At 42.5% G+C, this 15009-nt stretch overlaps 1 protein-coding gene across 1 annotated transcript in view; it reads right to left on the reverse strand.

Annotated features, from left to right (window-relative positions):
- Positions 1-638: 638 nt before the first annotated feature.
- LOC117265953 (terminal nucleotidyltransferase 5B) overlaps positions 639-15009 on the reverse strand; it is a 36229-nt gene continuing 21858 nt past the window's right edge. Inside the window, exons 10-11 of the mRNA XM_078171874.1 lie at positions 5325-5491; positions 639-2197 (exon numbers count right to left, since the gene is read on the reverse strand). Coding sequence (XP_078028000.1) covers positions 1169-2197; positions 5325-5491 — 1196 coding nt within the window. The 3' untranslated portion in view covers positions 639-1168. The remainder of the gene's footprint in view (positions 2198-5324; positions 5492-15009) is intronic.

The raw sequence follows: 15009 nt of genomic DNA on the forward strand, positions 1-15009 counted from the left end.
CATTGAATTTAATATTAGGCCAACAGAAGAACATTTAATCAGTTATATTAGATTCTAGCTATGCGTGTAAAGATTTTTTGATTTGGACTCAGACAAAATGACATGGATATGGAATCGGTCAAGCAAACAGGGCTGGGTTTCCAGTGGTAACATGGGTGGGAGAACAGGCCAGTCTTTGTTAAAAAGCTTTAGTATCAGAGAGGAGAGAGAAGCCATTGTGCTTTTAGAAAAGCCTCCTTATGGTTCATGTCCTCAGATTGTAATGGATCCTCAGCCCCGGTTTAACAAATGCAACTCACTCCAGCCAACAGTATATGCATTTCAATGGGCCTGGTTAGTGGAAATGAGCCGCCTTGTTGTCATCAGCTTATCGAGTATAGGATAAACTACCTCCAATTCATCCCATGCATCCAGAGCAAGACGGGACAAAAGTGTGAGTCAAAGCTACTCCCAGTTTCAATGAAAAACTTCTGTTTACGATGGCCATGTGAGGAATATACAACTTGACTGTGTGAATGGCGAAGCAGTTCAGATAATGACCGGTTTAAACTAAGTGCAGCCCTTAGAACCGGAGATTAAAATGTCAACAATCATTATAGGCCAAGGTTAAAATAAAATAACCACGATACAAATAAAACTGTAGTTTTTCCCTTTTTTTAATCTCACAAAATTGAATGCTTCAGTCCCTGAAAAGAGAGACAGAGTAATCTAGAAAACACTGAATGCACAGTTCTCACTTTACAGATGTTTTTTTTTCCTTTTAGAACATTTCATGGTTCATTTTAGGCACTTGGAATCATAACAACATTCCCTTTCTGAACAGCAAATACATCTTTGGTCCAGTATGTAATTAAAAAAAAATAAAGCCAGAGTATGAAAATAATACCAGCTTCAATGTTTCCTCAAAAATGTATTTTTTGACATATATAAAGTATCATAAAGACTTTAATACTTAAACAAGATATCATCGCTACATCTCAGAAATGACCAGCAATCTTACAGATGTTTTGCAAGAGAGTACAAGTGAGAAAAATTCATGTGTCGGCTCAATCAGATGTACAGCAGTACAGGATTGTTTTAGTGAAGTCACATTTGGCAAAAAAAAAGTCTTTTTTTTGTGTATTTTCAGTCCACTTCCTTTCAAAGATAAAGAGGGATAAGAGTCAGTTCAGCTACAGGGCAGCCATGTCTGATATGAATTACTGCACGGCGAAACCTGTGGTGGCTGCACATGTGCAATATAGTAATTACTGAAGTTAATGTCCTGCACATACGGAGCTGGCTGGTAGTAACACGTCACATTCGTCACAGTGGGGATGGCGTTCTGCTCAGCTAGCACCTTCAGCGCCAGCATGGAGATGAGGCTGAGTGTCTGGCGCCGCTCATGGCCCATCAGACACACGGTGCTCTCGTTCACCACGTGGTGCAGAGTCATCAGGCACTCGTACCGTTTGTGCTCCATCCCGGCAAAGTGGTTTTGCAGGTAGGCCTCCAGTTTCCTCTGTTGCTCTCCTATGTCAGAGAAGTCAATGAAGAAGCGTGAGCACATGTAGCGCTGCATCTGCTTCATGTCCGCCTCCGAAGAGGGTGTGAACCCTCGCACCAGCAGGTGGCAGTACTTCAATAACCCGCCCCCTCTGATTTCTTCCGGGCTGCGTGTAGCTATGGTCCTCTGACACAGATGGTCCATGGCTTCCTTGAAGTCCCCGTACACGCTCTCCCCGATCACAGTGGGGTGAAAGCTCTCAGACATGGGTGTCTCTGAGCAGCGGTCAAATAAGAGCAGAGAGTCAAGGCAAATCTGGAAAGAGTCCACACTGAATTCAAACTGCCGCCGTAACGAGTCCACAAATTTAAGCTCCACATTCTTGCCCGTGTTGTTGGACAGCGAGATGAGGCTCCAGCGGTCCGTGTCATTACAGACTTTAACCAGTTTCTGTACATAGGCCTCTTTGAGGGTCAGTGCTGTGATGCGCTCCTTTGAGACCCCGGCTGGCAAGAAGTCAAACAGGCAGTCCAGCACGACGTCCTTCACCAGACGGAAGGCCTGATCATCTTTCAGTGACACACCAAAGATCAGGTCCAGATCCTTATAGCCCAGTCCAGTGTCCTGATGGAGCACATGGCTGGCAGCCGAGCCGTTCAGCCTCACGTCCTTAACGCACACACCCCTCTCCTCCAGCCTTGCCCGCACCACCTGGACAGGGACAAGACAGAGACACAGCATGTTATTAATCATATATAGATTCTCTTAAAAAAGAAACAGACAAAAATGGAACAAATGGCCTTGTAGTTGCAGAAATTATAGAAGAAATACACACATCTATAAGACTCTTGAAATCTGTCCAAATAAGCTCCACATGGGCCTAGTGGAAATCAATACTTTGTGAGCCAAGATCAATACCGCTGCTCACTAAAGTCCATTTCATCACCATCAGCCTCAGTCTGAATGAAACCTGAATAGCCCAAACAAAGAGCAGCAGGGCTGGTGAGTGTCCAGGTCCAACTCCCACTGGGTGAGATTGTCTTATCTTATCACAAACACAGTGATAGGATTTATAATCCTGAACTCCAACCAAGGGAGCGTGCACACCAGCGTGCAGGACCAGTGGTGTCCAACAATTTTTTTTTTTTTAAAACCCTTGCTTTAGGTTAAACGTCACAATCTCAGGTCATTAAGGGTCAGCGACTTTTCCCTTCCTGTGTCCCAGTGACCTGTGAGATGTTTAAACTGTCTCGCGTCAATGCAGCCACACTGGGAGAGGATGATCTACAGCTGGACAGGGTGTGCCAACATCACTGCTCTCAAGCGCAAAGAGGAAACATGTCTGAAATAAGACATCAAACACAGACTCATCTTACCGAACCTATTGTTGTCAGAACATTTGGAAGCAATCAAAGAGTTCAGTGAAAACTTAGATCTGAAAGATAATGACACATCAACAAATAGCCGCAGCATCCTTGTTGGATCTGCGGAGTTGTTTTAAGACGTTTTTCTTATTTATTCAGCGTATGCACGATTGACACTTGCAGCAGACTGGAACAAAAAAACAAATAAATGCCTGACACACTGTACATGTAAGCTACATTTCCCCGCAAACATTTCCATTGAGCAAATAATAATTCAAACAGTAAAAAAAAAAAAAAAAAACCTGCAGCACAAATTAGTTGTCACACACTCGCACCCAATCCTAAATCTCCCTACTGGCAATGACCTGTCAGATTAGTGTCTGTTAACTCTCTCTCCCATGGTGATCAGATAACAAGCTGGCTCTATTTATACATACTGGGTCAGGCTACGGACAAACAAACATTTGAAGGCAAGTCAACCCTTCGCGCAGGAGTGTGGGAAGGAACAAAATCATAGTCGGATAACTTGGCAGAGAATCGGCGCTGTAATCGTTCAGTCATAAAGTGGTGCCAATTGGGTTCAAATTCCAATCAGGAGCAATAATATTGTGATGTGTTTGCGGTCAGTCTGATATGTCAGCACAGTTGGAGACAAATTCGGGCTCAGGCCTAGACTTGACACCTTTCCTCCCTCCGCCCTCTGACTACAGGTAATCATATATGCACTTGACTACAAAGTAGGTGTGGATTTCAGGGGGACACAGGGATCACGTCTCCCTTGATATTCAGAGCATATGCATCTGCTCCCTCTCAATAAAAAACATGAAAGCAGGACTTTATTTTGACAGATTTAAAGACATTTACACTATAAATATACAGATAAGGCACAAATTGGTGCCAAAAAAAAAAAAAAAATACCAGAATGCAGGAAATTAAGTGTTTGATGCTCAAAATATTCTAAAGGAGGATCCCCAGACATGTATTTCCTGTATGCCCCCCCAATATTGTAACAAAACCTATGCTTTTGATATGTTGAGCCTCTTCTTTTTGAAGAAAAAGAAATTCTTAAATCTAAAAAAAAGCCCAAGGGGTTGTGCAATAAAGAGTGTCTCGCTCATAAGCTGTGAAGCAGTTAAGAACACTATGTTGTTATCTCAGATCTACAGTTACAGCCCTGTAACTTCCTTGGACTCTCGAGCTGCGTGATGCTGCAGTGGACGTTTATCCCCCTAAACCTGCAGCAGGACAAAGGTCCACACTCTCAGCCGTGCCTCCCGTGATTCATAACATCATCAAAACCCATTTACGCTAAATAGCTTCCTTTTGGGCTTTCTCGACAGCAGATCCACTGTTGATCGATGCTCTGCCAACCACTGAGTAAATCTATGTGGCAGATGGCAGATTTGAGCTAAATAAAATTATATGGGGTTTCCACAAATCCGGGGGAAACAGAGTCCCCACATTTAGGGCTCAAACCTGCATTTAAGCCTCCTGTACGCTCAATGGAGCATTCATCTTTCCACAACCACAAGCATGAAGCTCTGGGGCTTCACGAGCTTGTTGAGCTCATCTTGAATATGTCAATGTGTAAATGAAATGGGGAAAAAATGACTCTACGACACATTACCTGACTTTTCTCCGCTGTATGTTCATTCTGAAATTCTATCATGGGCATTTAACTCGCACTTTAATACACAGCCAACTATCTAGAGACACTGCAGGAGAAGTGAAATGTGATCCAGCCACAGCGTATAAGTGGCTGGAAATGTGGAGGGACCTTGGCACAAGTTTGTTTCATACATTTTAAGTCAAAGCGAGGGAGCTGTAATGGCAGTGTGTGTTTCAGTCTGTTGTTTGACAAATCAGAATGAAAAACACCATTTCCTTTTTTTTTAATTCTGGTGTTTGCAATAAAACGTGTAAGAAATACTTAAATTTAGTGTCATTGAGATATAAAGAAGAGCCACAGCTTGCAGATACTTCTAAGACTATAATCACTGAAGGAATACACAGCAGTCCTGGGAGGAAATGAGGAGTCAAAAAGCCCCCAAAAGAGGAACCAGACCCAACAAAATGATGATGTAATGTGGCATGGAAATACAACTGAGGAAGGAAGGGTGCAAATAATCCACATAGGTTTTATCCTGGGTTTGTCAGTGGCTCCTAAATTAGGGGTCTGGAGACCACCAGGGGCCCTGGAGAGGTTTCCACAGGAGATCCAGACACACAAAGTACAGTTTCATTTTCATATTTAATCACAGTGAGATAACATGTAAGAGTGACTTTTTGATCCACAGGTTTCACCCAACTGAAAGATAGTCAGCTAATATTCAGTTTCATATCCACGCATTTAAATAGCCTGTGCAATTCTAACTTTTAAAAAAAGGGGGAGCCTCGTGCTCAGAGGTGAATCTGAAACAGATAAACACGTAAATTACAGTAGTTTGAATATTTGCGTGGGTTGGTGACGTTACCTGGACAATCTGGCGTGGCTGCACGGACAGAGTGGGGAAGTTTCCTCGGCCGTGGATGGGGACAGCCTCCCCCAGGATCGAGTCCAAGCGCTGCACCTGATCCCAAGACAACACACAGAACCGCCGACTCTGATCCGACGCATCACCGCAAGACATGGCGATGTTAACTTGCAAATAAAAAAGAAAACAAACAAACAAACAAAATCAGCAGATTGTGATCAGCGCTTTCCCTTCAGCCCGAGCTCTGTGTCTTCTGTCTTCAGCACAAGTGAGATATTCCTGTGTCCGGTTAGTAAGGTTGGAGTGAAGAGTAGAAAAAGTTAGTTGAGTCAAAGGTGTCGGAGGTGAGAGTGGGATCCGCTGTTTCCTCCGGTGTGCGCCGCTAAAATCCGGTCAGTCTGCAAAGAACCGATTCATCAGAGGGTTTAAAGCCACCTCATTAGCATGCGCGCTGTGATTGGCTGCTGTGTTTGGTCATTGATTATGGACGCCCTGTCTGCAGGGAACACCCTTCATGTGACGCATATGACAGCCTCCTCCCCTCGGCCCTGCTCACCGTGCACCCTGCATGCTGACAGGGTTTTCCCTCAAACAAGCCTCATGATCTAATGATCTTTTGATCTGAAGCTGCAGCAGTATCCGAAAGAAGCGTTTATCAATCCACTCTTTGGTTATTTATATCATAAATAAAAGTACAAATGACAGAGGTGAGACAAGAGCTGTGCAAACACCACCTAAACTTTTCCTGCTATGATGCATTTCTTTATTTGCGTAGGCAATGTTTGCAGAGCATGCACGATGTTTTTCCAGTAACGCCCTGCTTCACGTTCATACACTGTAAGATCATGCAGACCTATAAGAACACAGAGAGAAGAACGTAAGTAAAGTAGAGGAAAGGCCTTGCCAGAGGGCACTTCAGCAGCAGCTGGTTACATGTTCGTTTGTCCAATCAAGATTATCCAGAAAACTCCACCTGGTAAATTTCCAGTCACAAGCTAAGTTTACTGACCTCTAGTTCCTTTTAACCTTCTGTAAAGAGAGCTGAACAGGTATTATTAGCCAATAAATGATATTTTTGTGTAGCAGATGTGTGTTTTTCTGCATTTTCTGTCTTATTTCCTGTCCTATTTGTGTCAACTTAGCCGATTTTTCTTTTCTTTTTCCCCTTTTGAACAATATATAACATCATAAACATCCGAACAAAAATATATGGTCCTTTACTTAGCAGTCCCTATCGAGGAAACGCAGCAGCCCATTTACAGTGATAGCAATTGATCGCTTAACCACATGAAATCACGTGAATTCCATAAGAATCAGAGCGTAGACAGATAATGGACATAACCAGCATGACATCACCCATTGATTTGTGGACTCCCATTGTGAAGCCTTGAGGTCAGCAGCACTACAGGTGTGGTTATCTTGGTTTTTGGAGCCAAATGTGACCATATTTGGAGCTGTGGAGGAGCGAGGGGTGGATCTTACGACAAGGTGAGGACACTATCAGCAGACAGCCTGTCACTCAAAGTGGCTGCCCTCAATTATGCATAACTTTAATACTAAATAAAATGTACACGAGTGAGTTATATATATATATATATATATATAAAAAAAAATCACCGCCCTTACAGCTGTCATGAATGTTGAAATTAGCTATAGAAACCAACACCATTGTCTGTACCAGGCTGTAAACATGTTTATTTCTGCCGCATCGTTGGGCATTTTAACACGGGAGTCCATCAGCATTGACTGGCTTCTGGCGCCAGCCTCAAGTGGCCATTTAAAGAACTGCAGTTTTTGGCACTTCTGTGTTGGCTTCATTTTTCAGCCAACAAGGTTCCTGCTTGAGTCAGAGGCAGACCTACAGGAGAGTAGCTCAGCCTTGCCCTCAATTTTTTTTCCAGTGGCCACTCACAGTATTACAGTGAAAAAATCCCCTGCGGCACAAAAAATTATTTTTCCTATAGACCACCATTATAAAAGAGACATCTGTAAAACTGTTGACACCTCAAACTTATGACTCTATTATTAATTTTTTGGTCCATGGTGGTTTTGTTTCCAGTATCCAGGTATTATTATAAATATTATTATAAATCTCTGCCTGAAACCTGGAAGTGAGTTAGCATTTTGGCACTTCCCTCATCTCAAAGTCAGCAGGGTTTTTTAATGGGTTTTTGGTTAGATGCCTGAAATAAGGTCTGTGGTTAACGCAAGCTGAAGAGACTTTCACATTTTGTTTTATGACATAAAATACAAAAATAAATACCCCACTCATGAATTTTAAGCCATTACATGTCCTAAAAAAACTGGCTGCTAACAAGTTCTAAAATGAGACTTGCAGAATGTCATCACGTCAAACATGGCTTTACAGCCTCTTTATGGCAGGGATGTTAAATCATGCGACTGTAGTTTGTTTATAGTTTAATGTTAGCATTTTACTTCTAGCCCTTTTATTCACACTTGAAAATACACTTAAAAAATGGTGTCCATTTGTGAAGATTATCTTGCTGAGCAAAACATGTAAAAATCATAAATGTTTGTTTGCTTATTTTCCGCAATAATCCATTATCCAACAGAAAAATCCCATTGGCTTTTTTGTCAAGGGAACCACTTCTACGTCAGCCTGCCAAAGAAACGTTATCCATGGTGCACTCTATTATGCCCAAAAAAATACTGCAAATAGACTAGACAGTACAAATGCATGTGTTTTTCTATCTCCACTCTTCATGTACAGCCTATCCAGTCTTATAGTAGCCTATCATACATAAAATAGACCATAAAACTTCCTGCAAATCCATCATGTATTTCAGCAAGATCCAGCAGCTGTTTGTCAACTGCAGAGTATTTAAACTGTGATAGCAGGCTATTAAACCTTTAAAATGTTGCTTGCTGATCACACATTTTTATAGTCTCTTATCATTTTTAGTGGATGTGAAGTGGAATGGCCTTACCTTTGAGTTATTTGTTTGTTTAGCCGATGGAAAATTCAAGGCTTCAACCACATGAACAATCTTTCATTCAATTCGCTCATGATTGTGCAGGGGTTTATGAAAAGGCTCCGATAACCCGTGATGCCCTTTTAGGTTTCCATTTACGTTTTCAGATACCTCACTGCCACTTCTTTCCACTGTGCCTCCTTATCTGTGGTGCAGAGTAGTTTTTTATTTGTGTTGGTGCAGATATAGAGACATTCCTCTGCTCTGTGCAGAATGCATGTCAGCTTTTTCATGCCTACTGTGTGTAGCCTAATGGTCCATCTGAGGCATAACAAAATAATTACAGTGAGAGGATAACGCACACAGACTGGTTTATTTAGCTGCTTTGAGATGCATTCATTGTCTATAAGTTTCTCTGCTTCACTTCTCACAGGAGTGGACTGTGGTCACATCGTCACTGTCTTTACATCTCATCCTGTCCTGCGTGCAGTCTGTTATGTGTTTAAATGCACTTGATATCCCCTAATGATGGACCTCGCACAATGGCAGACATTACTCACAATAGCAGACATGACTCTTTTAGTGGTGAGAACAGTATGTAATTTGCCAGTGGACAATGCAGGTGAAAACTTTAGTAATTTCCTCTTTCAACCAAATATATGTCATCATTTATAGAATCCCTAACAACTCATACACGTCCACACAGCATGTTAGCACACCTGTAAAATGTTTACAAGAGTGTGAAGTTCATTTTATGATTGGTCTTTGTGGGTTTTTAGTGATGCCGCAATAAAACACAGGCCAGCGGACACACACTCTTACGCACTCAGGCATCATCCTCCCTAAGCAGATGCATGTGTGTTAAGTTCACACTGTTGTCCACAACACACAGCAGGAGGTCGACAATAATAGTCTGAAAAGCCTCCGAGAGGTCGGGTCGTGGGCGTACCATGGATTTGGTCTCCACGGAAGATCACTTCCAATCCTGTGATGTCAACATAATCCTGTTTCCCATGGCAACAGCATCCACGGTTGTCGAGCAGCTGGGCAGAAGCGTCTCCAGCTGAGGGTCCTGCCAGGTGCCGATGTGAGACATCTGCGTCATCCGACTATAAATAACCCTCCGTGTGGCAGCTGTGCATCCTGAGAGCAGAACCAGCATTTACCTGAATGTGAAACACTCGGGAGCGAGAGAACAATGACGGGAGGTAAATGTCAGGCCACTTGACATTCTCAGGTTCCCTCACAGCCTCATGTCAGAGGGAGTCAGTCGGATGGGAAGTCACTTAACTCATGCAGTGGATGAAAAACAGTTAACACAACTTAGACAAGAGACAACTCCTGAAATTTGTTCACTGTGTTTGTGTTTAATTCACCTTTTCACCTTCTGTTAAAGGGAAAATTTGCTAGTATTGACATGAAGGGGGGACGACATGCAGCAAAGGACCATAAGTCACAATTGACCCCAAGCTGCTGCTATAGACTCAGCCTACATGGGGTGCACGCTCTACTAGGGGTGTTACTGAGGGTCAACACTACCCGCCACATTTTATGTCCATGTCCAATCAGTGTAATCAATGGTAAATGTAGTCAACTGAAGCAATAAATTCCTTAGTGAGCCCAGTCTCACTCCGAAGTTGTTGAAATCCGACGCTTGGGCAGTGACTTGCAGCGTCAGAAACCAACGAAAAAAGGTGTCCTTTAGTATTGGCATGATACACGTCCAGTTGCCGTTGTAGTTTAATGCCGACTGGCAGCGTCAGTGAAATCCTGAGTGGGGCAGGCGGGAGGGCTAGAGGATGGGTCCAACAAACAACGACTTTCACCCAAAACAGTGGTGTTTGTGTCCCGTAAGATTCTAAAGCCAAATCCACTTCTTCTCTTTTAAACCCAACCATGCGTGTTTGTTGCTGAAGGAAAAAAACTTAAATTTGCAGTGTTGTACTGACGTAAATTTCCTGTGAAAAAAGAAGTGTGTCTTGAAAGAAGACATGTGACAGGCAGAACTTGCCATGGTGTCCCAGAACATCAAGAACCAATGCACCCAGGGTACCTTGCACATGGAAAGTCCATGACCAAAGTGTCAAGATGTGACAAGGTCGGAGTGAGAAGCCATGCTGGCAGTGCCTACATGTACCAGGATGCATTGCATGCAAGCTTCATGCTTGATCATCTGCCATCTTGGCCTACTGGTCTTGGTTGACTTCTTCAGCTTAGCTTCGACATCCTAATGAATGTATCCAGCCAACCTAATCACAAGAATAAAAGTTGGCATTGTGTGTTTCTGCAAACCACTGATATGTTACATTCGCCCATAACATTTTCTGCCTTCATACTTTGGGATGCCATTTTTGCTATTGATAATGTAGATATCAATATCTGTTTGCAATACAAGCAAGGAGAAAAAGGAAGTTCTGTGTTTGAGCGGCATCTACAGCTCTCCCCGTGGCCACCTGGAGACGAAACCCAGCCTGCAGAGCTTCCTGCCTCCAACCGTGTCACTGTCTTGCGTCACCTCTTCCACTTAAAACGTTGTTGTACATCACAAATGACGGTGCTGGATGCAGGAAGAACAACAGATTTTGAAGCTCAGCTTTCTCGGTCAACATAGCACACAGTGAGGAATTTATTGCTTCAGTAAGCTACATCTATCACTACTGATTGGACACCTACAGAAAATGTGGCAAATTTTCCCTTTAAGTCTTGTCCTTGCTTCTGGATCCACTGTTTATCCCTGAGTTGACATCCTGCTGGAGCCATGACAACTGAGACTGTGAGTCTAGTAGGTGCGGTGAGATAGCCAGTATTTAAACACACCTTTAACAAATGATGCATTAGACAGGCGTATGTTCCAGTCCTGACCATGATTAAACATTATGAACTAATCTGGTAGTCTTGTGTACATACTATTAAAGACCATCAGTGAAAGTCTGTTGAAGACTCCTTTTCTCTGCTTTTGTGCTCAACGGCAGATAAAACACATCAGACTGTATTTTTTTTATTTTTTTTTTGGTCAAATATCTCTATCTGTCTTTGCCTCATGGGCAGCGACAGGAAGAGGAACAATGCGGGGAAAGGGTTTTTCTCTCAAGTGTGGGGACATGATTGGACGTCACAGCGCATTGTAAAAGCTTGGCTGAAAATCGATGTTGCCAAACAACAAGCAGCGAAGTGTCACAATGATCAATTGTGCGAAGACAGATAACACTCCGTCTGTCGCACAGGATGAGTTGTGAAGCTCTTTTCTTACCAGTCTGTCAGGGCCCACTACAATCTAAGTGAATTATTTCCACAAGAAGACTTCCCTCATCTGTCACTGAGGACATGTTATACTAGAAGACCAAGTGTTTGCTATTATTAGAGTGTGCATCATGTGTAACTGAGGACAGTGTTGCCATAGCTAAAATAGCAATGCAGCTGCTGCTATTACATTGCATGGTTGACATTACACTGCATGTTTAATTTTAAAAAGTCCACTTTGATTTTGTGAATGATGATTGTATCAGAGTTGCTTTTCAGGCTCACTCTGCCACGGCAGCAGATAACCTGCATACAACCAGGTTGAGCTGACCTGTCAGACTGGACCCTGGGGGCCTATACCTGCGATAGAGCCAGTGTGTGATAAGAGAGTTTACTTTTCTTCAGATTGCTCCGGATGACAAATCTATGGGACAGTGGAGCAAGGTTACGCAAGCAGCCGCGCTTCTGACGTCAGACTCCCTCCACTGCCTGCTTGATTGATTACAGTATAGTGCTTGGCAGAGCACACCAGTGTGCTGCTGGAGAAAAAAACACACACCAAAATACACTAAAGACTCAAGTGGCATTATACATAAGCTCTCCGCTCTTTCCACACCTGCACACTGAAATGGAAAAATACTTAGTTGTGAAAAGCAATCACACATTAATCCTGAGTTGATCTGTTGTAACCTTTATCCTGTTGTCGGACTGAAATCAAATCATTACTTTTGTTGTGTTGCTGTTACCAAACCCTGATTTTAAAAGTGTGGCTACTGATTATACAGTATTTCCCAAAGCTGTTAAAGGGACAGTTCAACCCCAAAATCAAAACTACAGATTTTTACCTTTACTTGTTGTGCTATTTATCAGCCTTTGTTTTGGTGCGAGTTGCCAAGTATTGGAGATATCAGCCTTAGAAATGTCTTCCTTCTTTCCAATATAGTGGAGCTAGATGGCACTCAGCTTGTGGTGTTCAAATTGCCAATTGCCTGTTGAAAAACTCAACAGCAATGTCTCTTTCCAGAAATCATGATCCGGCTAGTCAAGATAATCCAGAGACCTTGTTGTGAGCAGTTTCATGTAGGAACTATTTTCTTCTCACCAACTGTATGATTATGCAGAAGGAAGTGCGCATCTACTGCAGTGCATCCTCATTCTAATGGTTCATTTAAAGGGCCAGTGTGTAATATTTGGCATGGTTTATTGTCAATCTGAATCTGAATCTGAATATTCTACCCATTATATATGTTTATATAAGTGTATAATCACTATAAAATAAAATTCGTTTGGTTTTCGTAGCCTTATAATTATGCTTTTATATATATATACAGTACAGGCCAAAAGTTTGGACACACCTTCTCATTCAATGCGTTTTCTTTATTTTCATGACTATTTACATTGTAGATTCTCACTGAAGGCATCAAAACTATGAATGAACACATGTGGAGTTATGTACTTAACAAAAAAAGGTGAAATAACTGAAAACATGTTTTATATTCTAGTTTCTTCAAAATAGCCACCCTTTGCTCTGATTACTGCTTTGCACACTCTTGGCATTCTCTCCATGAGCTTCAAGAGGTAGTCACCTGAAATGGTTTCCACTTCACAGGTGTGCCTTATCAGGGTTAATTAGTGGAATTTCTTGCTTTATCAATGGGGTTGGGACCATCAGTTGTGTTGTGCAGAAGTCAGGTTAATACACAGCCGACAGCCCTATTGGACAACTGTTAAAATTCATATTATGGCAAGAACCAATCAGCTAACTAAAGAAAAACGAGTGGCCATCATTACTTTAAGAAATGAAGGTCAGTCAGTCCGGAAAATTGCAAAAACTTTAAATGTGTCCCCAAGTGGAGTCGCAAAAACCATCAAGCGCTACAACGAAACTGGCACACATGAGGACCGACCCAGGAAAGGAAAAGTAATGATGGCCACTCGTTTTTCTTTAGTTAGCTGATTGGTTCTTGCCATAATATGATTTTTAACAGTTGTCCAATAGGGCTGTCGGCTGTGTATTAACCTGACTTCTGCACAACACAACTGATGGTCCCAACCCCATTGATAAAGCAAGAAATTCCACTAATTAACCCTGATAAGGCACACCTGTGAAGTGGAAACCATTTCAGGTGACTACCTCTTGAAGCTCATGGAGAGAATGCCAAGAGTGTGCAAAGCAGTAATCAGAGCAAAGGGTGGCTATTTTGAAGAAACTAGAATATAAAACATGTTTTCAGTTATTTCACCTTTTTTTGTTAAGTACATAACTCCACATGTGTTCATTCATAGTTTTGATGCCTTCAGTGAGAATCTACAATGTAAATAGTCATGAAAATAAAGAAAACGCATTGAATGAGAGGGTGTGTCCAAACTTTTGGCCTGTACTGTATCTCCCCAGCGATGGCAGCAGTAGCCCCGAATCCCATTCTGTGCATTCAGCCTCTCTTCTCGCCCGCTCAGCATCCAACACATGGAATTCCTCATCTGTATGCTCCAGCTCAAACAGGTATGACTCTGGGTCTGTGTCCGCTACAAGAAACTCTTCAAAATCATGTTCAGAGTCGTCCATTGCAGCTACTATAGTCTGGAGATATTGTTAGGCTAAATAAACAGCTGAGCTCTGTTTACCGGCTACGCTGTCAGTCAGTGTGCGGGTTGGAGATTGGTGGAGCAGAGAGGGGAGGGGGGTCCCCACTTAGTATGGTAAACGAGTATGTGTGTATGAAGTGTGTCTGTTACGCTAGAAGAGTCAGAGTTTGGGACAGTTTGGGTCTTTTACCCCCTGGAGTGTTACCGGAGTTTTTGGAGTGCTCAAATAAACTGGCCTTTTTCCTGAACGCTCCTCTGGTCTCCTGCTCGTGGGGGATTCATTACAATATCGTAACATAGTTTAGATTTCTAAATAAATATTCACCTCGTCGCTAGATAGACCTACTCCTAAAAAACTCGTGCGCAAGGCTTTTTGTCCCTACGAGGCCACCGTCATTTACCCGACGGGAGGGGTGAGCGAGTGAGCCCTGCAATCTAGAATTTGACCACTGATGTCACTGTTTTCAACCCATTTTACACACTGACCCTTTGATATCTAAAACAGTGATCCATGAATTACATAATGTACTTAACGTTAAGTTCAAGGTCAGGTTTAGGCAAGTTAATTTATGTAGGTTAGGTTGAGGAAAAGAAAGATGGTGATGTCACTGACTTGGGTTCACATGATCTTGTGTTGAAAAATTATGTGTTCTGTGACTCATCCACTTCCCCAGTCTACCTCCTTACAGGAAATACTTCCCTGTTTGCTCCTGTCAGCACATTGGTCACGCAATCGCTTGCTCATGATTACGTGGGATATATATAAAATGGGGTGCATAGCTTTTTGTAGGTATATGTACGAATATTACACAAGAACAGTCTGTCTACTGCAAGCTCACCTAGCACCACTTAGCTAGCTAACATTACAGCCCAGTGGAGAAGCACGCTATTAATGTTTACATCTCAAGCTTTCACAAGCACAAACT

This window comes from Epinephelus lanceolatus, chromosome 10 (assembly GCF_041903045.1).
Source record: "Epinephelus lanceolatus isolate andai-2023 chromosome 10, ASM4190304v1, whole genome shotgun sequence".
NCBI lineage: Eukaryota > Metazoa > Chordata > Actinopteri > Perciformes > Serranidae > Epinephelus > Epinephelus lanceolatus.